The sequence below is a fragment of the Eublepharis macularius genome, chromosome 11 (assembly GCF_028583425.1).
Source record: "Eublepharis macularius isolate TG4126 chromosome 11, MPM_Emac_v1.0, whole genome shotgun sequence".
NCBI lineage: Eukaryota > Metazoa > Chordata > Lepidosauria > Squamata > Eublepharidae > Eublepharis > Eublepharis macularius.
Genome location: NC_072800.1, coordinates 68,405,726 through 68,430,793, shown reverse-complemented (window position 1 = coordinate 68,430,793; position 25,068 = coordinate 68,405,726). Strand labels below are relative to the sequence as shown.

At 39.1% G+C, this 25,068-nt stretch overlaps 1 protein-coding gene across 1 annotated transcript in view; it reads left to right on the top strand.

Moving 5' to 3' along the window:
* The window catches only part of DNAJC1 (DnaJ heat shock protein family (Hsp40) member C1), a 111,220-nt gene that overhangs the window by 2,526 nt on the left and 83,626 nt on the right, over window positions 1-25,068 (top strand). Inside the window, exons 2-3 of the mRNA XM_054992115.1 lie at window positions 22,195-22,296; window positions 23,080-23,126. Coding sequence (XP_054848090.1) covers window positions 22,195-22,296; window positions 23,080-23,126 — 149 coding nt within the window. The remainder of the gene's footprint in view (window positions 1-22,194; window positions 22,297-23,079; window positions 23,127-25,068) is intronic.

The following is a 25,068-nucleotide window of genomic DNA, read 5'->3' as shown; positions in this document are numbered from 1 at the left end:
AGGTGGAGTCTCCCTTAAGCAGTATCAAATGAAGCATGGGAACCTGAACATGGCAGGGAAAATCACAGAAGTTGCAGAACTGCTTAGATGCGTGAGTTAGAGCTTGGCTATCTATACATTCTAATACCATATCCTGAAGAATTCTATTGGTTCCATTTGATTTCTCAGAGAACAGCATCAGTGACCACATCCAAGATGTTCTTTTGACTAGCAAAAGGCTTAAACAGTATTTTAACTAATCAGTATAGTTCAGCTGTTGAATGCAGTCCAGATGAAATGGAGTTGGCCTTTTACTTGGAAGTTAAGATTATGTGAGCAGCGGTGTCCTCCTAACACCCTGACCTGGATAGTCCAGACAAATCAGATCTTGGAAGTTAAGCAGGGGTCGACCTTGATTAGTAATTGGACCTCCAATCAAGACCTCCAGTCAAGACCAGGGTTGCAGAGGCAGATAATGGCAAATCACCTTTGTTAGTCACTTGCCTTGAAAATCACAGTAAGGGGTAGCCATAAGTCAGCTATGGCTTGATGGCACTTTCTGCTACCACCAGTGTCCTAGGAATGCATGGAAGGTCACCATGAGTTGAAAATGGATGTTGTATATGCATGGGCAGGGGCCTTGGGGAGGGGGTTATTTTTCTTATTTCCTGGTAAGAAATGTGGGATAGGAATGAGAGAAGTGAAAATAAAGCCTGAAACTACTAATAGGTACTAGAAATAAATAAATATGCAACAGTTAAGTACCTTTTGTGGAGTGGCTACAATTGCTTGCAGGCTGGATCCTGTGCATGAGGTACTGATTGCTATACTAAAAACACATTTTATATTTTCCGTTTAGTATCATGTGTCCCTTGAAAATACTGAATTATAATTCTGTGTGTGTGCATGCGTGCGTGCGTAAAACCCAAGTCTAATGCCAAAGTCTTCCGTGTTCTTCCTTTGTTTATTTCTCCCCCCTTAATTGGAAATAGTTATAGTATGCACTTGGATCATCGATGCTTCCAAAATGCAGACAAATTCAAGGGCAAACATTTCTGTTAAGAGCGGAATATGAAGTGACATTAAACTTTCCAAATGCTGATAAGAATGGCTGGATTCTTCAATTTTCTATAATGGCTATCATGCTATCCTTGAATCTGTGTGAAACATGAGATAGTAAAATCATGCAATTAATATTTTATTGGGGGAAAATTGAACATAAATTGTATGCTTAAGTCAGTTCTAATATTTTAAACTGTATTTAATAACTTGCACAATTTAAAATTGGTATAAAGTTAATGGTTTACTGGACTGGCTCTAGAAGCCTTTGTTCTGTTTGCATAATAGAAGTGCTATTGAAACAAGTCAGTGTACCTTGCTACCTTTTCCAGCAATCATTATATGTTTAAGAGGATTTTATAATGTACTTGCATGCCAGTTTTTAAGGGGCATTTTTAGCATGAATGTATTCAATTCAAGAATGAAATCACAAAATATGACCTTTTGTGGAGTTTTAAGGAAAACAAAAAGTCAGAGGGCGCGAAAGCAGATGCCTGCTGAGGCATTGGTCTACGAATGGCATCGGGAGTCTTGAGATTTGCATGCTCCGTCTCTGGTTTAGAGCTAACTGCAGATTTATTTCTTACTACAAATCAAAATTTAAACTGGTTGGTTTGTGAGGATGAAATGCAGCCATTAAGTCAGACCCAGACTAAATTGCCGATTTCCTCCCTTCTCCCTGCAGACTCACCTCGTCTTGGAACTCCCTCCCCAGGGAGATTTATCTGTCTCTTTCTGTCCTTGTCTTCCACCAGCAGGTGAAGACTTTTTTGTTGTCTTTGGTATTCCTTCACTAACTCTTATTAGCCTTCTCCCTGTCTGTGTATTTTAAATTAATATATTTTATGTATTTTGTATTTTAAACGTTGGAAATATTTTAATATTTTGTTTTAATGTTCTCTGCCTTTGGGGCCCTGAGTTTGATGGAAAGGCAACATAAACATGTTTTAAGAAATTAAATAAAATGTTATTCCCCAGGGTTCCCTGTCCCTCAGCATTTCATGAACATCAATAGGCTGGGAGGGGAGGAGGTAGGAAAATTCTGTTCTGCTGATAGAAAATTTAGTCTGGATCCATTCCTGAGAGCTTTATTTTCCATTGCATTTATGAACTTTAACCAGGGCTGGTGTTTGCATACCCTGCAGTAGGGCAGCTGCCAAGGCCCAGAGCTTCTGGTGAGGCCCAATCTGTCACTGCCCCCCACCTGTCACCTGTCTGTGCATCCTTTCCTTCCTATTCCTTTGCAAGCCCTCCACCACCATGCTCCTACCAGCTTCCCAGCATCAGTGGAAAAGTGCATATAGGTGGTGCACAGCAATGGCCCTCCCAGCTGCATGCACCAGCCAGCACTTTTGGGGAAGGGGCATGAATGTGGTGCAGGCAGCTGTGAGGGCAGGCAGTGGGAGGTCCTGTGAGTAAGGGAAGGATGCACAATCAGGTGGGGACATACTGTTTGGGGGGTGTAAAGGGAGGCATTGGGGGGGGGGGCTAGATGGGGGCCCCTAGGAGTTGCCTGCCCAGAATCTCCCAAAACTTGGAACCAGCATTGCTTTAATATTAGTCAGAAAGTGAGGACTACTTTTGCCGAAGAGGAGATTTGAAAGAATTAATTCTTAAACCAGTTGTTGTATCAATGGTAGTTCAATGAAATGTATTCTGGTCACATTGGATTTCTTGTCCTTGTTTCCTATAGAGGTGATGCACGTAGATGTTCAATGTGACAAGTGTCCTGAAAGGGATAGGGGAGCAATGAGTTTCTTCTGTTCCTACCCTCTCATCTACTGTACTTGCAGATATCACCTGAATGTTTATCCCAGATATATGAAGGGCTCCCACTTATTTTTATGTTAGAAGTGATCCTTTTTGCCTTTGTCAGATTTCAGTTATTTATTACTTATGAGCTGTTTTGGTTGGAAGGTGGAGTATAAATATGTGAATATTTATATGTGAACTAATAAAAAATATGTGAACTAATAAAAAGCTGTGTCTCCTGGACTGGCTCGTCTTAAGGACAAGGTTCCCTCCTGCCTTAAGAATGTCTTGAGCCTATGCTGATTTGCAGGACCTATGGATTGATTACTTATTTAAATATATCCCACTTTGCCTACTCAGACTCAAGGTGGTGATCACGGGAGGCAGAGGTGGTGGTCTGTTTTACAAGAAGGTATCCATTTGCTGGACTTCTTTATTACTCCCTTTTCTAATTTATGTTGGCAGGGACTGGCTCAAATCCCAGTGACTCTCATTGAGTTCCATGGGACAAAGTAATGGATGGCATAGCAATCATGGGCTTAGCTGAGGGTAATACATATAATGTTCAAATAATGTTCCTGAGTTCATCCACTTGCTTTCTACCATATGTATATTTATTTATTCATTCATATTATTTATAATCCACCTGTCTCACTGAAATTCAAGGCAGACTGCTCAGTGCGAGTCTGTACAGTCAATAATTCCAAAGACATGTCAATAAACATGTAATAGGGGATGTACATGCAAATTTGCAAAATTTAAACCAGCAGAAATCCAATACTGAGTTCCAGAAATGCTGAAGTAGAACATAAGCCATTCTAAGACCGACATATCAAACAACATAAGAACTACCCTGTAGGATCATACTTACAGCAATAGTAGTAAAGTCTGTAGTCACTCCCTGTCTTTTTACTGACACAATTCTTTGAGATTGCACCCTTATTTTACAGCCCTCCTGGCTGAGTAAAAATAGATTTGGCACAGGATTGTCTGATCTTGCTATGTTTTGTTGCTGATGGTGCATGGCTTGCTTCCACGGATGAGAACCCTGTGAAGTGGTCATGTGTGCAAACTGCACACACGTACATTTTACCTTCTCTCAGGGGGTTCTTTAATATACAGGCATCCTACTAATCATAATCACAAGCATTTCACTAGCGTATAGGGATACGTTAAACCCATTTTATAAATTCCTGTTTTTAAAAACTCCTGTTTTATCCAGTCTGCTAAGCTACAAACATAGAATTTCTTTTGCAACTTTTTAAAATTCCCATCTGTGAAGTAGTTCTGTTACCTGAGGGCTACACAAGAGTGGTATTGAACAAAATGTGTGGCCTGAATTGCAAGTTTTGAAGCTTGCCAGAGTAAACTTTTTTCCTCTGTACAAATTGCAAACAATAAAACCAACCAGTTTTGAAGGAAAATACAAGCATGTTGTTGTTTAAACCAGAATAAATTTTCCTAACATGCTTCTGGTATGTATTGGGGCTGTAGTTAGCTGGCATTCTTCAATGATTTCCTCTCTGATTTTTGCGTATAATTGGCACTTAGTAACCTGGTGACAAAAGCCCCTGAACAGATGTCCAGAAGGTGGAAGAATAATCCTTGTATGGGACATACATGGTAGGGGTGGGAGGAGAACACTATATATTTGAAAACTGGAGAGTGCAGTCTAATTTGTAAATCTAACTTTTAGCTTGCATTTATAAAGTAGTTTTTTCCCTTGAATATATATTCATTTTTATGCAGTGGAAAAACACTAAACATCTTACCTCTCCCCCCCCCCCCTTAGTGCAGCTCAATCAGCAGGAGTCAAGCAGTTCTTGAGGATACTGAATAACCTTTAAGCAAAATGAGGCATAAGTACCAATTAGCTGAAACTTCCTCAGCCTCCAGCTGATGTTTACATTGTATGAAATTTTAACCCTCCTTCTTGAGGTGTGAAGGAAAAACCTCCATGTTTTGTTTCTGCATTCCTAGTTTGTGCAGATGCTGTGGGTTGCTTGCTCTCTAGTCTCAGCCAGTTCTGATTTTTAGGTGCGTTGAACGTTTTTTTACATGCAAAGTCTGAACTGTGTGCTTGCAACCTCTCTCGCATGATTTTAGCCTGATCAGTCTTAATGTGGAAAAGGCATTCGTAATGCAAATGTGCATTTTAGACACATTTCATGTCTCAGTTTGATGCGAGCACTATATAAAATCTCGTGTGAAACTGCTCTTCCATATTATCTGTAATGTAACATCTGCATAATAGGACACATTGTTGACTGAATGCTATGCACGGCACATATTTCCTATGTTTTTTTAGGCTTTGCACCTCATCTTTTTCTTCTTAATACTGTAGAAAATGAGGTACTTCCTGATAGAGGGATGCTGGTGTAGTGTATATTGATTCAGTCTATTTGATATTGGAAAGCCCACAGGAACTCTTGAGTGGCTCCACCCTCAAAAGTCACTGCACGTCCATACAAGATTTGCTGACAGATCGTCTAGTAGGCTTAAGAAGGCTGGCACAGTCTAAAACAGAAACTGAAGCATAATCTTTTCCCTGGTAACCAGTATATGTTTGATGTAACTGTGTTCCTCTTTGAACTCTTCCACTTTTCGCTGAGTTCTATAGGACTAACTCAGCCTTAAGGAAAGCCATTGTTTGGTCGCCCAGTTGTAAATAACAGTAGTGTGGCATGCCGAGTAAAACTGAACTGTGTGATCAAGGCCAACTTTTCAATTTTTAAATGGCATTTTAGATGCTTATTTTGTAGTTTAGACCTCATTCGTACAAAGTGCAGATGAAGAGGTAAGCCTGGTCTTTGATTGTTCCACTGTAGATGGGTGGGTAGGGGGATTGCATGACTAGATAGTTGCTCCATGGAGAAAAAAAAGTCTGCACATACAGCACTAACAAACTGGCTAGAACTGTCAATGCCCTTTTTAAAAGTAGACGAGCATTAATTTATTTTATTTTAAACATTATGCCACTTTCCCCCCTAGTTCAGGGCCCTCAAGGTGGTGAGCATTAAAACAAAACATTTAAGACATTAAAACTAATTTAAAATACATGCATATATACATACATAATACAAATATATATTATTTAAAAAAATTAAATACATAATATAAACACACAGAAACAGAAACATAGAAGGAGGGCTAATAGGAGTTAGCAAGGGATTGCCAAACAAAACAAAAATCTTCATCTTTTGTCAGAGGACAGCTATAGAGGAAGGCAGACAAGCCTCTCTGGTGAGGGAGCTCCAGGGTTTTGATGCTTTGACTGAAAAGGCCCTTTCTTGCGTTGCTACCCGTCTACCCTCAGATAGCGGGGGCACCCAAAGCAGGGCCTCTGAAGATGAATGGAGTGGTTGGGTAGGTTCATATGGGGGTAGACAGCCATTCAGGAATGATGGCTCCAAGCTGTATGTGGCTTTGATGGTCAATACTGGCACCTTGAATTGGCCCAGAAAGAAAGCGGGAGCCAGTGTAGATGACAAGACTGGAGTGATATGGTACTTATGATCCACTCCAGTCACTATTCTAGCTGCAGTGTTCTATACCATCTGTAGCTTCCAGACAGGCTTAAAGGGCTCACCTGCAGTCTGGAGTGGCCACCAAGGCTTTGCTGTCTTCTGAATTCAGGCTGAATTCAGTATGAAATATTGTAATACAGAAACACAAGCCACACTTAATGTAAAGTGGAAAACCTGAATCAAGCATATTGAATGGGGATTTAAAATCTGTACAGGGAGTCTTTCATCTAAAACAATGGAAGGAGATAATTTCTCCTTAAACAATTGTTGCACGGTATCTTATGCCAAGCCATTTTCTTTTACAGTGAGCTAGTAAATGAGTCACATGCTTTCTTTTTCTTTCTTTTCCCCCTTGCCTAGGTTGTACTACCCTCAATCATCTGAAGTTGGCTTCATGCCCTATTAAGGAGGTGGTAATAATAGTATAAAAGAAGGAAGACACTGTGGTCTGCCTTTTTTCCCCTCTCCCATGAGCAAGTATGACTTGCTGCTCAGTTTTCAGTGTTGTTTTTTATTGTGTACTGAGCCTGGAGCTCAGAATGATTTCAGCCCAGAGTGATTTTAGCCAAAACAATGCTCTTTATTGCAAGCCAGAACAGACAACAGACTACTACTACACTAGACACACAAGCAACAATAACAATACAGAAACAGAACAGAAGCTCTCAATAAATACACATAAACCCCGCCCCAAGAATAGCTGGTAACCGATAGGAACACATACTTTAGAATGCCATCATTTGCATGAACTATATACAGTGTATTATACAGGCAGGCCACTGATTGGTCTTTATTGGAGAGGACCAATTGGCTGCTGCCCCCAGAAAGTACCCAATGAATGTGCAGACGAATGTAACCAATGATAGTGAAGTGCAGGCAATTGTAACCAATGGGAATGAAGTGGATTAGGAACCTTGACATGTTATGAAGCTCAACACAGTGCATAACATTAAATACAGTAGAGGCCTAGTTCAATCCATTACATAACATTTTCCATTGCTGATTTGGAGGGGTGGTGGTGAGTGAAAATATAGTGGAAATCCTGAACGGCTGTTTAAATTTGTTTCCAGTTCTGTTTTTCTCTCTGAAATGTTTTTTACCTGCTGAGACTTGCTTTTCTTTCCGCTTGGATCTGCTTATGACCGTCTTGTGAATACTTGAGCTTGTTGTGCAGATTGTACTCTAAACTATGAAAAGGACTGGCTTTTTAAATAGTTTTTACCCGAGTGTGATTGTCAAGTAGTTTTGTAGGAGTACGGTAACAGCTGCAGATTTATCATGTCTCTGTGCAGCTTCAACATGATAGAATATGCCCTCTTCTGAGTTTATCTCCTGTACAGTCTTTAATTGCTAATTATCAAATTTATAACCTAGATCAGGGGTCCCCAGCCTTTTGGAGCCTGTGGGTACCTTTGGAATTCTGATGATGGATAGTGCGCACAATCATGAAATGGCTATCACAAGAGGCAGAGCTGCCGCAAAATGTCAGGGAATGAAGTCATGCATAACTAATATTTTCAGGTAGGCAGCCATGTTGCTCTGCAGTAGAACAGCACATTTTGTTGGTCTTTTAAGGTGCCACTGCTCTCGAATTTTGCAACTCTAATAGTAATTCATCAACATTTCAAGCAGAAGCTGTTTAACAAGTTGCCTTGTAAAATGGACATATCGTTTAAAAGTATTTTCTTTCATATACACAGCTTATCATAGAGTGAAAATCATTGTGCTGAGGTGCAGCTGCTGATGAAGCAACTTCCTAAAAATCTAAACAGCCAATCAGAAACCTTGCTGGGTAAAAGCCCCATGCGGCACACTTGGTGGGTGCTAGAAAAGGTGTCCACAGGTGCCATGGTGCCTACGGGCATGACATTGAGGAATCTTAGGTGTAATCTCCTGACTTATTTTGTCCTTTTCCCCATGTCCATTCTGTTAACTTCATCTTGACCCAAAGCTTTGTTGTTCTTGTTCTCAGTCATTATCAAACATCAGGATGTTTTTTTTCTTGGTAGCATATATCTGATTTGTATAATAAATATGTACTTGATAATCCCTACTACTGGTTCTGTTTAATTCCAGTTTATACTACTAGTTTAACTTCATAACATCTGATTTCTCTGATTTCCACCAGTTAGGTTATGAGAGAAAGCAATAGTAGACACATGAGTGGTTGCCTAGCAACTGTCTAAATGGTTCCTCTGATTTTGCTCTTGTGTGATTGTTTGTAGAGTTTTGTGGACTTAAACCAAGGACTAAATTAATGGCAACAACATGGGAACAGGGCTTACTTGAGTTGGCGGGCTAGCTTGCTCTCTCCTTGGACCACATGTAGTCTGTAGTGTTGTGTTACCTTCTAGACGTTTATATTACCAAGACAAGTGTTTCATAAACAAAGGTTTTAATAACACTGCAGTATCTTGTCTCGCTAGCAGTGGTGCTTTACGTGTCTTTCTGGTTGCTCTAGTTGAGGGTAAATGGTTCATCATTACACAGGGTATACAATTTACCAATGTCTAGCATAATGTTCAGTCATAAGACTACATCTTATCAACTTTTTCTCAGATTGTTTGCTGGAGCATACGCTGATGGGATATGTTTCATCAGTTTGTATAATAAAATCATGTGGAAAGTGTGTTTATTTTCCTCATATCTTCTAGTCACCCACATACATTAAATCCTACTTTTAAAAAAAATTCCATCTTGAAAAGCTTTTCACAATCAAATGGCCTTTGATTTTTTGACCATGTGAGTTAAGATTAAAGCTGCAAGTGGGGATCTACACATTTGTGGATGGCTTTTGTAGCTGTCTAAACTTTGTGGTTGTCAATGTCTCTGCTTCTCTCCCTGATAAACTTGCGATGAGATTTGTAAGTGCTTAGTCATGATGATGAGTTTTGTGAGAGTTCAAGCAGTGAGTCTTGAACCTACTTTGAGATTGGGGAATAAGCCCTCCTCCACTCCCGAGGTCCAGACCTGATAGAAGAGCGGGGACTAATCTCTGTAGTTGTGTTGAATTTCAGAGACACTCACTGCTGGCAACACTCCTCTCCACCTGAAGTGCCTGCTGGACGAGAATCTTGCTGGGCCTCCCCACTGCCCAACAATTCATCCTGTCCCCAGCATCTGAGCCATAACTCACGGGGAAAAATCCCTGCTCGGAAATAGCCTGGGTCAATGTATTTGTGGATCCCTAGCAATTTTTACTTGAGTATAATCCATTTGAACTCCATTAGAGTTCTGTGTGGGCAAACTTGCACAGGATATGGCTGTAAATGTTCAAAAAAATTGTTACGTTTGCATATAATTGCTGTCAATTTTTTTCTGAACCAATAGATTTTTTCTGCCCATCCTGATTCACTGATGGCTGGTTTGTGCTGAGAAGCAAGGTTCTGTGTTAGTATCTGTAGCTGGAACCTCTGCAGAAATAAATGCTGGGGTTTGTGATGTAGTGCTGTGGCTGCATGCGGGGAACTCTCTTTGAAAAACAGTGCCTGCCATAAATAGCTCTTTGGTAGAAGGGTTGGATGGACTGGATTAATTTATTACAGAGCTCAACAAACCTAAGTCACCAGGTCACCATGGTTGTCATTGTGACACCTAGTACTTTCCAGCACTGTAATGACTCTTGCTGATCCTCAGTAGAACTTCAGAGTTTCTTTATATTTCAGCCCAGAAGATGAATTCATTTCTTAACCATTTACTTATACTGGCTTCAGTATTCAATTAAGTGGAGCTTTTCAAAGCAAGAACAAAGTTATAAGAAAACAGGAAGAAGATATGTTAGGGTTAGAGGCTAGTTTTTTGTTGTGCTCATAACAGCCAGAGTTTATTTCTATACTTTTTTATTGCTTTAATAAAATTTGTATTAAGGATTATGTTTTGTAGTACTAGTAATTAGAAAATATGGTGATTAAAATATAAAACCTAAAAGCTAAAAAAGGGCTCTACTGCCTAAAGTTTTGGCCTGGTTTACAGAAAAATTTAAGAGCAAGAGTACAGTATCACCTATAATACTAACTAAATTAGTCTTATATATTAACACCTATAAGACTAACGACTCACGAAAACTCATACCCTACCACAAATTTTGTTAGTCTTATAGGTGCTACTGGACTCTTGCTCGTTTGTACTGCTACAGATGGACTAACATGGCTACCCATCTAGAAAAATTTAAAAAACAGCTCTTGCCTTTCTCCCCCTCCCTTAAAACCTTTATTCAATTACCCTGACAGAAAGTTTTGAAAATTTGGGGAAGCACTGAAAAAATATTTGCAAAATATTTCCTCTTTTATAATGAGTGAAATAGTTTTTTAAAACAATGTTTTTCTCACTCCCCATTGGAAAAATTGGGAAATTTTTGGGAACACTGAAAAAATTACAATTTTTTCCCTTTTGGAATGAGTGAAATGCTTTTTAAGACAAGGTTGTACTGGAAGTGTGTAGTATGAAAACTTTTATGTAAGCAAGACAATCTATAGCATTATATAATAATTCCAATGTATGCTGTAGATATGTCCAGCATTTCCGATATTTTTTTCTTTAAATATAAACAATGCTGTTGTCAATCAATATACTTTATTGTAGTTAATACACTCTTAAAGAATCCAGTTTTCGGTGATAGTGTTTAACTTACTATCCAGATATATTGGAAGTCTTACCTGCTGGGAGAGTTTTATGTGCAAATAATATATTTTCTTTTGTTTACTACAGAATTTGTTTTCTACCCTTAACTTTTATTTTTAATTTTTTCTACCTCTCTGATGGCAAAAATTAAAGATACGTGTGCTATGTAGCATAGGGTGCAGCAGGTTGCAGCTTTTTCAAGTACTGGCTCACTTGCAATTTTTCTTACGGAAAACAAAGACATTTATTCTTTTAAATTTCATAAACATGCTAAATAGTAAACTTTAGGTGCTAACAAAGTTATAAATGATGCACTTTATGTTAATAGTAAAACACATTTTAGATATGATAGGAAATAAGTATTGCATCTATTTTATCCACCTCCCCAGTAGATGACAAACTTCTAACTTCACAGTAGTAACTTCACCTTCTGGAAAGCCAAATGCAGTCTAACCATGAAGTGAATTAAATTTACTTAGGAAATAGTATGGTTTGCAGGAGCTTTCTGTACTGATTAAATCATTATACAAAATGATGTTTTAAAAAAAGTCTCTGCTGCCTTTCCCCCCCACCCCCAATGGTGTTCCAGGCAGCTTATTCATCAAAACGTAACAGAAAAAACCCACAGCTGTTAACTTAATTACTTAATGGTTTTTGCTTCTGTCAAATGCTAGGGACAGTTGCTGTGGTTAAAAAAAGGCGTTTTAAAACAGATATAAAATGCTAGAGTGTACCATAGTCTTGAATCTCTTTTAAGCTATTGTCTGAATCCCAGTTGGACCTGGGCATTTATTAATTACTCTTTGGTAGCTTGCTGCAGCATTTGTTGTATTGACTTCAGTTCAGATGTCAGGTCATCCTTAGATCCAGAGGAGTTAGCCGTGTTAGTCTGTAGTAGCGAAATCAAAAAGAGTCCAGTAGCACCTTTAAGACTAACCAATTTTATTATAGCATAAGCTTTCGAGAATCAAGTTCTCTTCATCAGATGCCTGATCAGTTTTGATCAGGCATCTGACGAAGAGAACTTGATTCTCGAAAGCTTATGCTATAATAAAATTAGCTCATCCTTAGGAATCTAAAAAGAGTATATGTAAGGCCTTTTAGGCAATCCAGGCTGGAGAATTAACCTCATTTTGTATAATGTACTTCAGGACACCTTCTCTCCAAAATCACATGAATTGGCTGGTTTTTGGTGAATGAAGTGGTGGATATTTACATTCCTACCTTGCAACAAGTTACACATTCATGTTCCCCTTCTCTGAGGTTTCTTGTAAGACAAATAGACAGCACGATGTTTAGGTTAATATTCTGGCAAGTTAATTATAGTTTCTCGTACCACAAAGTGGTTTTTGTTCCTTATCTCCTTCCTTCACAAAATGTGATAGAGTTCACTGTTCCCATTTTACAGATTTGGAAATGAGTGTAGTTGGTTACAGGCTTCCTGTGAATGTACAGTTGATTAAGAATTGGAACCAACTTCATGTTGGATACTCAGATTGCCTCTTCTGCTTCTTTTAGTACAACAGGCTGAGAAATTTCATGACTTTGGAAAGCAACAAACATAACTGAGAACAATAGCGTTCAAGAAGGGCAAGGTTCATTTCCGTTAGCAGAATCTGTTGTATGCTAGATGTACAAGGTTCTATTGCACCACAAAATCTAACATGCTTACTTGGCTTCTGGAAGGGAAGAATTTTGTTCACAAACCCATCAGTCTTCTGGTTGTCTCTAAAGGTTGGTGGAAGTAGAATATGCCAGTGAACTGAATTGTAGACTAAACAGAAACAGACTTTCCTTCAAAAAAGAGAGGATGTGTGCCTGCCTACATGTACCCATGTTCAGAGAAACATGCATTTAAACAACCTCTAGGCCCTGGAAATATTAGAAGGCATATTTGCTTATCACTGGATTAGCACCAATCAAGCCGAGAAATGCAATTTATGCTATTGCTTTTTTGTTATCTGTATAACTGCTTTATGGACAAATGAAACGGTTATCTTATGAAGGCTGTTTGTTTTGGAGGCATGTGGAATTTTGTGAAGCACTGCTGAATCTAGCTTTAAAGGTAGCTAATTAGTAATTTAGAGCTATTAAATTGGTTTTCTTGAATTTAAGAGTATTCCTATATTTTTCATTAGTTTGATTAGATCTATCCTGACACTTGGAAGGAGATTTCACATTTTTAACTTCAATTTTGACTTCTTACCACTTGATGGCAGTGAAGGAGCTGATGTTGCCAGGAAAGGTTCAGGGCAAGAAGCTATTATGAATAACAAAATGGGAGGTACAAAGGAAGTTTCTGACACTTCAATATTATTCCCATTTCTAGGCAATATTGCAAGTGACAGTAGTAGAGAAAATGCCTCTAGGTGGAGCTTCAGCACTTCCAAAGGGGGAGAGATTGCTTTACCTTCCTGAGAGAAGTGTTACCTTGTCTGGGTAAAATTTCTGTCAAGCAGGAGTCCTTCATGGGTATAGGAAGCACCTAGTGCAATCAATAAAATAAGACGGTTCTAAAATCAAAATGACTGGAGCCATACAAGTTTATTGTCGTGATTCAAATCAGAATTGCAGATTTTGTTAACAAAAGCTATGTAATGCCTTTTATTAGGACCAGGTAAAAGAGCACAAATGCTATTTGGCTTTTGTTTCTGGATGTTGCTTTGAACCAGTGTGGCTGTTTGCATCTTCCAGAACTGGTTAGTCCTTTTTTCAAATATTGAAGACTTCCTGCAATGAAAAAAAAATCACCCCAAAATGTAGTACTAGGAAAGTAACAGTAATGTAAAATTTGTGGCTGAAAGCAACAGGTGGTTATGGGAAAAGGTAACTAGCTAATTGTCCTGATTAAAACAATGCTTTTAAGGAAGAGTCTTTAGAGCATTGATTGGCATAGTGTGGCTCATCTAATGAAAGAGTGTGGCATGGAAGTGTTTAATGAGGCTTGAGGAAGTAGCTAGCTAACCTGAGACCCTGGAAAGGTTTAGGAGGTTAGTGAGGGGGGTCTTAATTTGTCCAAGTTAAATTCCCTGATGAAAATCAGGTAGTAGGTAATGTGAACCTTGAGACTCTGGAGGTCTTCTGCCAATCAGAGCAGACAGTATGGACTTTCATAGACCAATGGTCTGATTTAGTCTAAGGCAGTTTCATGTGTTCAAAGAAAGAGAGAATTTTGGAGAGTAAAAGGTTATCTTAGGTCTGCATAGCGTTAACTGTTGAGCAAGGAACACAATTGAAGGCTTCCATTGTCCTTTCTTCTTCTTTCTCCAAAGGCCAAAAGTGCAACTTGATTCCAGATCTGAAACCTTCCTAATTTTCTACAAAGGAAGTGGGGTGGAGGCCATACGTTTAGGGCCTGAAACATCTTCTCTCTTCTCCTTTCTAACATCCAGCTTAATAAAGGGTTCTGGAGAATTCAAAAGCTTGCACCGTATTTTGTGTTGTTTTGATTGATCTTAAAGGTATTGGTTAGAACTGCCCTAGGTTTTTGCGGATGGGGGAACTTTATCCTCCCTCCCTTGGCAGTCCAGAATACTGCTCCTGGGAAATGAAGGACTCCCTGGAATAGCTTAGTGAAGATCCAGGGGTCTCCTGTGGGAGGAGGATTGGTGAAGATCCCTCTTCCTCATGCACCTGTAAAAATCTAATTCAATCCACTATATGGCTTTCTGTTTTTGAAGTTTGCTTTGGATTATTGTGGCTATCTGCAGCCTCTAACCCATATACTTGTGATCCCAAATGCTTACATGCAGAAGGCTGCATGTTTTTGATTCCTTGGCAACTTGTATGGCTATTCTGAGTTGAGACACATCTACGACATCACCCTTTTGCAATCATGGCCCAACCTCAAAAACCAGCTTCAGCAGCCAAGTCTTACAATGCTCCTGGAAGATACTCAGGTTTGGACTTTGTGGTGAATTTTGATGGCAAGGAAATTCAGTAAATTGGGGGAGCGGACTCAAGAGAGCCTCTCTATGTGCCCTTGTTATCTGCTCTTCTACTAAGAGCCAGTTTGGTGTAGTGATTAAGAGCGGCAGGACTCTAATCTGGAGAACTGGGTTTGATTCCCCACTCCTCCATTTGAAGCCATCTGGGTGACCTTGGATCAGTCACAGCTTCTCAGAGCTCTCTCAGCCTCACCCACCTCACAGGATGATTGTTGTGAAGATATTAATAACACACTTTGTAAACTACTCTGAGTGCGCATTAAGTTGTTCTGAAAGGCGGTATACAAATTGAATGTTGTTGTTGTTGTTATTATTATTATTATTATTATTAAGTAGAAAACCTTGGATTGTGTTGGAGGAAGCTGCTACAGATGCCCTACTACATTTTACGCCAAATACTTCACCTTGGTACCATTTGTGGTGCTGGTGTGATCCATGTATGTGATCAAGATGACCTGTGAAGTATATGTTATAGCACTGGAATTCGGTGAGCCTTGGCGGTTTCTGCTTGCTTGGTTATCTTGGAGTCATTTACTTGGTTTCTGTTAACCTAATGTGATAAAAATATTTAGAAAATTAAATTTTGTTGAGATTTTGATCAAAATATTTTAGTTACGTGTTTTAAGTTTATCAATACTAGTCTGGATTATGATGAGTTGATAGCAGTGGCCTCATAATCTGTCAGACCTGCTTTATTGCTGTGTTAGAATTCTGTCTTTGCATGTTATCCATGTGATTGGCATGGCAATTGTGCTGCAGTAATCATGTGTAGATTCTGTCTGACTCTCCCCTGGGAAAGACATCTTTCTCCAACTAATGCTCCAGGGTTTTTCCAGGGAGAGTTATATGGCTAATTTGTTCAGACTTGAGTCTTCAACTTGCATGTGCTCCTTAAAAAGAAAAAAAGGGGGAAAAAGGCATTTTGTGAGCATCAGGTGCTGTATTGGAACTGACCTTACGATTTGAGAAAATTTAGAAAAGTAGATATTGGCAAAAGGCAAGCCCTTGCTATTCAGTTTGAACTTTTAACATGAAAGGCCATGTTAGAATATGAATTCTGTACCCTTACATAAGGACTCTTCAGTCATGAAATTGAGTGCTCCCTCTCTGCTTTCCACACTAATTCTGTATTAGTTATTTTTAAAATTCAGCACTTTTTCTGGAAATGTTGCATTCTTTGAGAAGATGAGTATATAACTAATTTTAATTTATAGTGGTCTGTGGCTGTTCACTGATGCCCACAGGCTATTTCAGCAAATGTGTAACACTGTGAGAAGAGATCACAATACTACTTGTTCAGTAGTTTCTGTATAAATTGTCACTCTAAATCAAAACTGCTCAGAGATTTATTGCCATGCAGTACTCTGTGCTGAATCAAAGGGAAGAGGGGAGCATTTGAAACTGTATTAAACTTAACTGAAACTATTTAAAAATGGGTATGCCAAACTAAAAAATGTTTTAAAACAGATTGATTTTTCTATACAAATAGCCAAAAATGGGTACCAATTGAAAACAGAGATTAAAATTGTATCTAAAAACAAGTAGGGCTTCAAAAGATTAAATAGCAATGATTACTGTTTTGCCAATAATTCACTGGGGAACTCGTGCCTAGTAAAATGTATTTTTATCTATGTTTAGGCAGATCTGGTAAGAAGGAAATGACTTTACCCGCAAAAGTTGGTCTAGCAAATGTCCTCCTGCGTACTTTCGCTGGCATCAGCTTTAGGAGAAGTGTTGGGTGGCATGAACATATCCTAGGGTCAGACCATATGAACATAGTTTATATGCTATTGGAACAGCACTGGAATCAGTCAGGCTGCTAATGCAATGGGGAAATTGACTCTTCACCAAAGGGTTTTATTTCCAGAACTCATGCGGTGTTTGAAACTTCATAATTCTGTGCATACGAGAGAAAGTTGTCAGCATGATTTCTACACATTGTTACGCATTTCTGTGCCATGTTGTGATATGTTATTAAAGGGGAATAAAATTGGCATCGTTTTAGAGCTGCCATGTTCAAGGCTGTCTCCCTCTGCTCTGCGTTGAGACTGTTTTTGACAATCCCTCAGTACCTGACTGTGAAATAAAGAGGTGGAGGAGTGTTCTGAGGGGCCCCCACCCTAATATACCCTCTGCATGAATGTCCTGTTCACGTAGCTTCTACATCCCCCTCCCCCATTTTCTAACAGAATAAATGGCATGCAAGGAGCCTCTTTGTCATTGAATGTTTGCACACAGGAAAAAGCTCTTGCTGCCTGGTGGAGGCTAGGGCCTTGCTTCACTCTACCACATTATCAGTGTTTTCCCCTGCAGAATATGTGGACTTAGGAGTCTAGCATGGAAATTGTGGGGCTTCTGTGCTTGTGTTCTCATTGAGTGCTCTGGTTGTTGGCAGAGAAACATGTCTGAAGTTTAAAATGTCAGTTTGGGAGAAAAGAGGAAAGTATACCCATGACCTTGCCTTCTGGAAATTTTCCGACTACTGTAGAATACTTCTTAGATGGAGAAGCCTCCCCCTTGCCTTTTTTTTAAAAAAAGGGAACTATCCTGGCTGCTAAGGGGCTACACTTGCCATGTGTCCTGGCTTTTTGGCCATGCCACTCAGTGCGACTGGGACAGCGAAAGGGACAGCAATGGCCACCTTTTCAGCCTGCCAAAGAATGCCCAACGGCTGCTACAGCATGTGTGTACTTATGCTTGCTCAGGGAACAAGAGCATTGCTTGATGGGTACAGGAGGTATCTGTGCCAGTTTGGTGTAGTGGTTAAGAGCATGGGACTCTTAATCTGGAGAACCAGGTTTGAGTCCTCACTCTTCCACTGGAAGCCAGCTGGGTGACCTTGAGTCAGTCACAGCTTCTCGCTCTCTCAGCCCCACCCACCTCACAGGGTGTTTTGTTGTGGGGATAACAACATACTTTGTAAACTGCTCTGAGTGGGTGTTAAGTCATCCTGAAGGGCGGTATATAAATTGAAAGTTATTATTATTAGTAGTAGATATACTGTGAAATCCTAAGAAGAGTTACTCCAGTCTAAGCCCATTGACTGAAGTAATGGGCTTAGACTGGAGTAACTCTGCTTAGGATTTCACTGTAAGTGTAATAATGGTAGCTCTGGCTGATTCAGGTTACTCCTTCTTTCATCTTGTTTTTAAATAATTCCCCAATAAAGAAATTGTATCATTTTGTGGTTGTGCCAATATAGGATATAACGGCATAAAACCATCCAGCATTATGGCTTTAAAATGGACTGTCCACATTTAGCTTTAATTACTTTTTGTTCTGTGTAGCTTCATTTCCTTGTGAGGTTACAACAGGCTTATTCATTGCATAGCTTTATGTGTAGGTCCCTATTTCTTTGCAGAATCTGAGGACGGGTGTGTTGGAACTGCTCTACTCTGAAATCCCAGTGAAGATTCTCGATAAGGACAGAGTTGGACCCACCTTGGCAAGCATGTTCCTAACCCCACTGTTGTGGAAGTAATAGGAAAGCAAGGTTTGGGGGCATTTGCAAGGGAGGACTGGCAGGTGGAAGAGAGTGGTTCAATGACTGCTGATTCTCCCTTGCAGAAATCAAATTCAGCAGTGTATCCCCTTCATCCTGGCTTGATTGCTTTTCAGAGCCTGGCTGGGGGGTATTTGCAGGGAAGAATGGGTGGTTAGAGAAGGAGTTAAGCACCCTCCCCTCCACCTGACCGGTCATTAGCTCTCCCTTACTTTCCTTATAATGTCTAATTCCACCCAAGGCCCAATTAATTACGTTACAGCTTGAGACACATGTTAGTTGACAAATGGTATAGTCTTGTGCATTGCTACTGCCGTTCTAGTCTATTGAAATCAATGGGTTTAGGCTGGAAATAATTTTACATTGGACTGCATTGAAAAAAATCACTGGGAAAAAATTCCCTCCCCTGAACTTATCTACAGTGTGATTATATTATGTGTATGTCAGTGATTGCACTGGACACAAAAATAACTTCAGTACAAAAGAACGAGAAGATACTTTTTTAGGGAAAAAAATAGCTTCTTACCACGTCGTGGCAAAAAACTAGTAAATGAAATTTGTCCTCTGTGATTAAAATGGGGTCAATAGCGTGAAATGCTGGAGTGATCAGTGCCTGCTTGCAGTTAATATCAACATATTTTGCAACAACATGTTGCCTTGTTTAGCAGCCTGCATTTTAATCAGCAATGTGATGAATGCTTGGCCACTTGAAAGGAATGTCGTTGGTGACGGTGGCGAGGAGAGGGAATCCAAAGGAAGCATTTTGATTTCAAACCTGTCAGCAAATAACAGAGCTCCTTGTGAAAATCCTGTTGTCATCTGGGTTGCAATATAAAGCAGTCACCTCTGTAGCTTAGGAATAGGCTCTTTTAAAGTGAGTGAACGTGGTGGTGGTGAAGCCGTAGCCATAGTTCCCACTGAGCTGATAAATATGCTTGGGCTATACCATTTCAGACTGCGCCGGGGAAGTCACATGGTGGAATACTCTTTCATGAAAACAAAACAAAACCCTCTCCTATAGAAAACTAGCATGACCGTGGGGTGGCTGGGCTAGCACATTTCTCCCTCTCCAGTTTCTCCTGGGAGGATTGCTTTTTATTTTTCTGTGGAGATGCATTCAACTCATGTGAGCCTCCACTTGTCTCTGAAATGGTAAACCCACAGACTTGTCACTTCAGTGAGAACTAGGCCTTAGCCATAACATCAGGCCGCTATCAGACTTGATTAGAATGCTGCCCTTGTGTTTGCTTTATAGTAAACAGGCACTGGGATTTGCTGAACTTCCATTCTTCCCTTTGGAAGACAGGTTCAGGTCTGGAAGCTCTTGGGTGTGAACGTGAGGAGTGAGGTGACTTCGGATGAAACATTTAGGTTGCAATCCTGTGCATGCAGTTTTAAAAGAAAATCTCTTAGAAGGAGGTTTGGAGGGGGGGTTGGTTAAAGGCTGTGAATAAAACATTTTTTGAGTTCTGGAGTATATGTAAACTGGAAGGGCATGGAGTGTTATTGTTGCCTTTGCAGGAATCCCAAAAGATCTGTACCACCATGGAAACTTCTCAAAGGCCTGAGGTTACTATATATGTCAAGGCAGCAAAATATCCTGAGGTCCATTGTGCAGAAGCCCGTTAACCATTGCAGGGTTGGGTCTAGCATTAAGAATGAGGTATCCAAATATTTCCTCTGTTCACTAAAGATGTCACAGTACTGAACATAAATTTTCCCTATTTCGCCCTTCTTCCAGACTCTCCCCCCCCCCACTTTAGGATTTAATCACAGTTAAGTGACAGATGCCAAACACAATTTGTCCTGGTCTAATTGACTGCAAAGTCATGGTCAATATTGCATTTGCTAACTCAGCCCATGTCCAAACTTATGAAGTTGTGTTAGTGGCTGAGGTATCTTGCTGAAGCAGTAGGAGAGGTGCAGCTTTCTAATTCCCTAAATTAATTTATTTGCATATGTTGCATATTGGTGTACTGTGTATAAATCCTCTTTTCATTTTATATTTGCATTTGTGAGTGGAACTCGAGAATGAACTGATTTTGTACTACCTTCTCCTTTCATTGAATCTTAAGAAAAGAATCTGAAAAGGTTTGGTGTCTGTCTACAGGTTTCTTAGATTTTACTTCAATAGTATTAATAGATAATTTTCCCTTTGTACAAACAGGGTTTATTAAAATGGTTTTCTGGGGGAAGTGTTAGAAGAATCTTTCTGTTAGCTGCAGACATCTGCTAAATTCCACAGAATACTTTTTATCAAAAATTCAAGTCTATAAAAGCATGTATCTCTGAGAAAACATTTCACTGAGAGGGTAGATCTTATGTTGATGATGAAATTCTGAATCTTGTGTAGCAGCAATATGAATTTTCTAATTAAGTAAAGCAGTTAAAAGGTCTTTTCAAATATTGCAACCCCCCCAACCCCGGCAACAATTTCCACTACAAGATAGGAAAAGTTATGAAACCCGTTTTAATGTCTGTTTCATGTTTCTATTTTATAGTGTGAATTATTACTGGCTCTGGTTTCTCAGTACGTGTATACCATAGGCACATGGACATTCCCACACATACATAGACAGACAAGCACACATACATGCAACACACACCACTTTATTATTCCTTTCTGGAATGGAATGTTTTATGCTGTTCAGCTTGTGCTATAAATCTGAAACGAAAACAGTGCTTTGTGCTGGAAGGCTTGACAGACTAATTACAGTGCTGCTTTAATTGTTTTATTTTGGCTTCGCCGTTTCAGGACCCCTTCCAGATTTAAGCCACTACAATAGACTGTGAGGACATAGTTCTAGAGAGTATGATTCATTCATTTTTTGTTTCCTTCCTATCTTAATCTGTGGTAAAGTACACTTCAGGTACCATATCTGCATGCTTAATTTTTTTGGCAAGACTTTTGCTGTATCCCTAGAAGTAGAAGATTGCCTAGGGTATATTTTGTTTAAGTTATAGACTACTATGGTGGTTATATATTGCTTTCAGGATACATCGTCTTTGACATGCTACTGGTCATTAAACTGTTGTTTTCAGGATATATGTAATGATACTTTGCGTAATTTCCAGTGTGTAATAGATACAGGTCTTTTTCTGCAGGGAAGAGGCAGGGATTAACTGTAACTTCTTTCATGCTGTGTCATTTCAGTAACAGAATTTTGCAGTGTTTTTTGCAATTAACAGACAGGCTCAAGCTTGAAAAAACAAAAACGAAACTGAACTGAGATGGTAAAAAGTGCTATCGTCTGCTCCTGTGTCTGCAGCCATTTGATTCTTGTGAAATGCAATCCAATGTTGTCTTTAAAATCCCTATTCCATAAGAATTGAAGAAACAAAAGCTGTTTGAAAATTCAACAAGGAATTAGCAGTGATGTAGATATTAAGGGCACAGTGTAAGGCAAGGCCCGAAACTTATAAAAAAAAACATTCGTAATAATAACCTGAGTAAAAGGGAACATTCTTGAAGATACACAGATGTATTAATTTTAATTTGTCCTTTTGATCTCTTAATTGCCACTGAAGATTTATTGACTAGTTTTAAAGAAGCAAGTGTTTGGAAGTTTCTGGCAAATACTGTCTCCTTGTAATGAGCACATGGCATTGAGCGAATTTAAGAGGAAAGGCGAATTGGATTGACTGATTGTTCAGTCATGTGGGCCAGCCTTGCTGCATATCCCGGCTGTTAAGAATGATTGCTCAAATTACATCGCCTCAGGTCCCTGCACTTGGTTGGCTGTCTTCTCAGATCTTAACAAGGTTCTGGGAATTCCTTTCTGACAAAGTTTGCTTTGTGTTTTTTCAGGATGCTTCATCAGCAGACGTTAGGAAAGCCTATCGTAAGCTTTCACTAATATTACACCCAGACAAGAATAAAGATGAAAATGCAGAAACCCAATTTAGACAAGTAAGTGACACGTACTTTAATATCAGTCTCAGAGGACTGTGTGAAACCTGGTTGCTGGATATTCGAGAACGAATTTAGTTGTGGTTGTGGAGTGATGTTTAAAAATTATCTCATTCTGAAGCTTTTGTTGTAGCTGAGTTTTGAAGTCAAGTTTGTTCATTATGTAATGTAGATTATAATCCCTAAAAATTTAAAGTAAAACTCACCATCATTCTTGTATGGGAATGTGTAGATTGAGGAAATAAGTATTGTGGGCTGTTTTTTTTTCTTCTAACAATGTCAGAAGCTGCGTCTCGTGTCAAAAAACAGCAAATATTTATAAAGCAAATATTTAATAAGAAAATATGTTAATATTTAATGTGTGTAATATTAAGCTTTACTGTGTTTGTATATTTCTCAGAAATGGTGTAATGTAGTTCTTCAACATAACTTGTTCACTTGGAATGTTATTACCTGGAATATTCATGGCTGCTAAGAAAATATTAGAGCCTGTTTTAAAAAATGGAAACTATTTTGGTTTTCATCCGTGAATAAATTATATCACCTTTGAACGGATGATTCATTACAGAAAACAAATGAACAATGATTAGGGCCCATACAAGAGAGATTGTAAAGATAAATAAAGTAGAGATTTTGGAAGTTTTAATGTTATTTAAAGTGCATTAAAATTCTTTGCATTTGCTTTGAGGACCTTGGTCAAGTATTTTTCTAATGTTGTAACAAAATATAATTGTTCAGATTATAGTGTTCTGTAAAAAATAAAAAAATAAACTTTCATTCTAGTTGGTGGCCATCTATGAGGTTTTAAAAGATGAAGAGAGAAGGCATAGGTGAGTTTATTTTGTTTGTATTTTAGAGCAAATTATTTTGCTTCTGTAGCTACTAACTTAAGCTCCAATGTTCAGAATATCTTTAAAAGCAAAGAACATCTTAAAAAACACAATTTTTTCTCTGCTTTAATGGCTGTCCTTGATCCCCCACATGTTCATAAATGGCCTTTTGAGTCCTAACATATGTTGATAACAGAGCAGTAGATAACTTTATCAATTATAAAATAAACATGTGCTTTTAGACACCTGCTTAAACCAGCTGTTGATTTTTTCCACGTTGTTCAGCTGATCCCCAGCTCATGACGTCAGAGTGACCCACAGAAATTCCCAGTAGTTAGTGCAAGGCAACAGGTTTTTTGTCCTTTTTTTGAAAGGGGGGGCACGAATACTTTCTGTTCAAAATGTCACCTTGCTTTTTCAAATATATTTTAACAAAAACTTAATTCAGTGTATTTCTCTGTGGTTTATTGAGAGTATTTTTGTGAGGTTTTAGAGGAATTCGCTGCTGCTGATGCATTATTTTATTAGCCAAACATTTCTTTGTTGTAAAACCATGGGGCTGAGTTTGTAGCTATTGCGTGTGATGCGATTGATGGACTTCATTGAAGAATGCAGTACATGAAATGTTCATAGTACCTGCAAAAAAGGGGGGATGGGAAACTTTATTACATGGTCTCTTGGGCTGCTTTTTGGATAGCTGTTGTGATTTATTAGGATGCTCATTTTAGCTGTGTTGGTGACCCAGATATTTTGGCTGAAGAAAAGGAAGGCTTGCTGCCAGCAAAGGAGTTCTGTGCGAAATATCTGGAGGCTTTCAATTCTCTGAGTAGGGATGCCGAAAGTTCTCCAGGAGGTTCTTGGCTTTGTAGAAACCTTGGCATGAGTCCAGGTCTCATAGTAGAGATTATCTACTTTCAGATAATCCTCTGTGTTGAAAGAGCCATGGAACAGTGTTCAGAGGAGTTTTGGAGATTCTGTGTATGGTTTTTACCCTGCCTCCCACTGCAGTCTTTCAGCTTGGAGTCATAGATCAAGGAAGTTTAGGAAGTTTAACAATAGGGGGTCAATGTCTGATGTCAAATGGTTGCAAAAGGTATGAACTGGTTTAAATGCACCAGCCCTCCTCTCTCTCTCTCTCACACACACACATTTATTTGAGGGGGGAGTATTATTTTGCATGCTTGCTGCGGTGTAATATTAAATACATTATGCTTTTGTATTGGCTTTTGTTTTTTTTAAAAAACCCTTTGGATTCCCGCCCCCCCTCACCACACCTGCTACGCCAGAACCTGACTGTTTTGCAACTGTCGGCCAATGTTGTGAAACAAGATTGAGACTCTTTCACATGATTGTTTTCTTAAAATAACTAAACAATCTTTCAAACACATTTCATTTAATTGTTGCAACTCTCATCTCTGTGTGTAGAACAAGTAGTAATAAACAAAAAACAATTTTGATGGGATAGTCAGCTAATTATTTGTGCTGATTGCTTCCAACTGTTAACCTATTTCTCTTAAAAAGCAAAATCTCTAGATTGCTAAGAGATCTCTCCCCCACCCCCACCATTATTGTCTTCAGGACTTGGATCATAGGCTCGGTTGGAAAAATTTGAACTACGAGCTGCAGATAACCAGAACCCTAAATCTGAGTTGTCTTTGTTTTTCTTAAAAGCTATGTAATTATGTAAAGAATTAAGCTCCTAATTCCCCCCCCCCTCTGAAGCCACATGTTTCCGATCTGATGGTCCTTAACTGTATCTAACTGTGCACAGATTCTTACTGGAGTATCTCCCCCTCTTAGCAGGTTGAGAAAGTAATATTCTCAGCATTTAGCAGTATTTTTCTAGCCAGAAAACCCCATATTTGAAAGATTTTAAAAACTGCTCCCCTCCAATCTTTTTCCAGTCTTAACATCAAGGTTGCAATTGGAAGCAACATCTGAG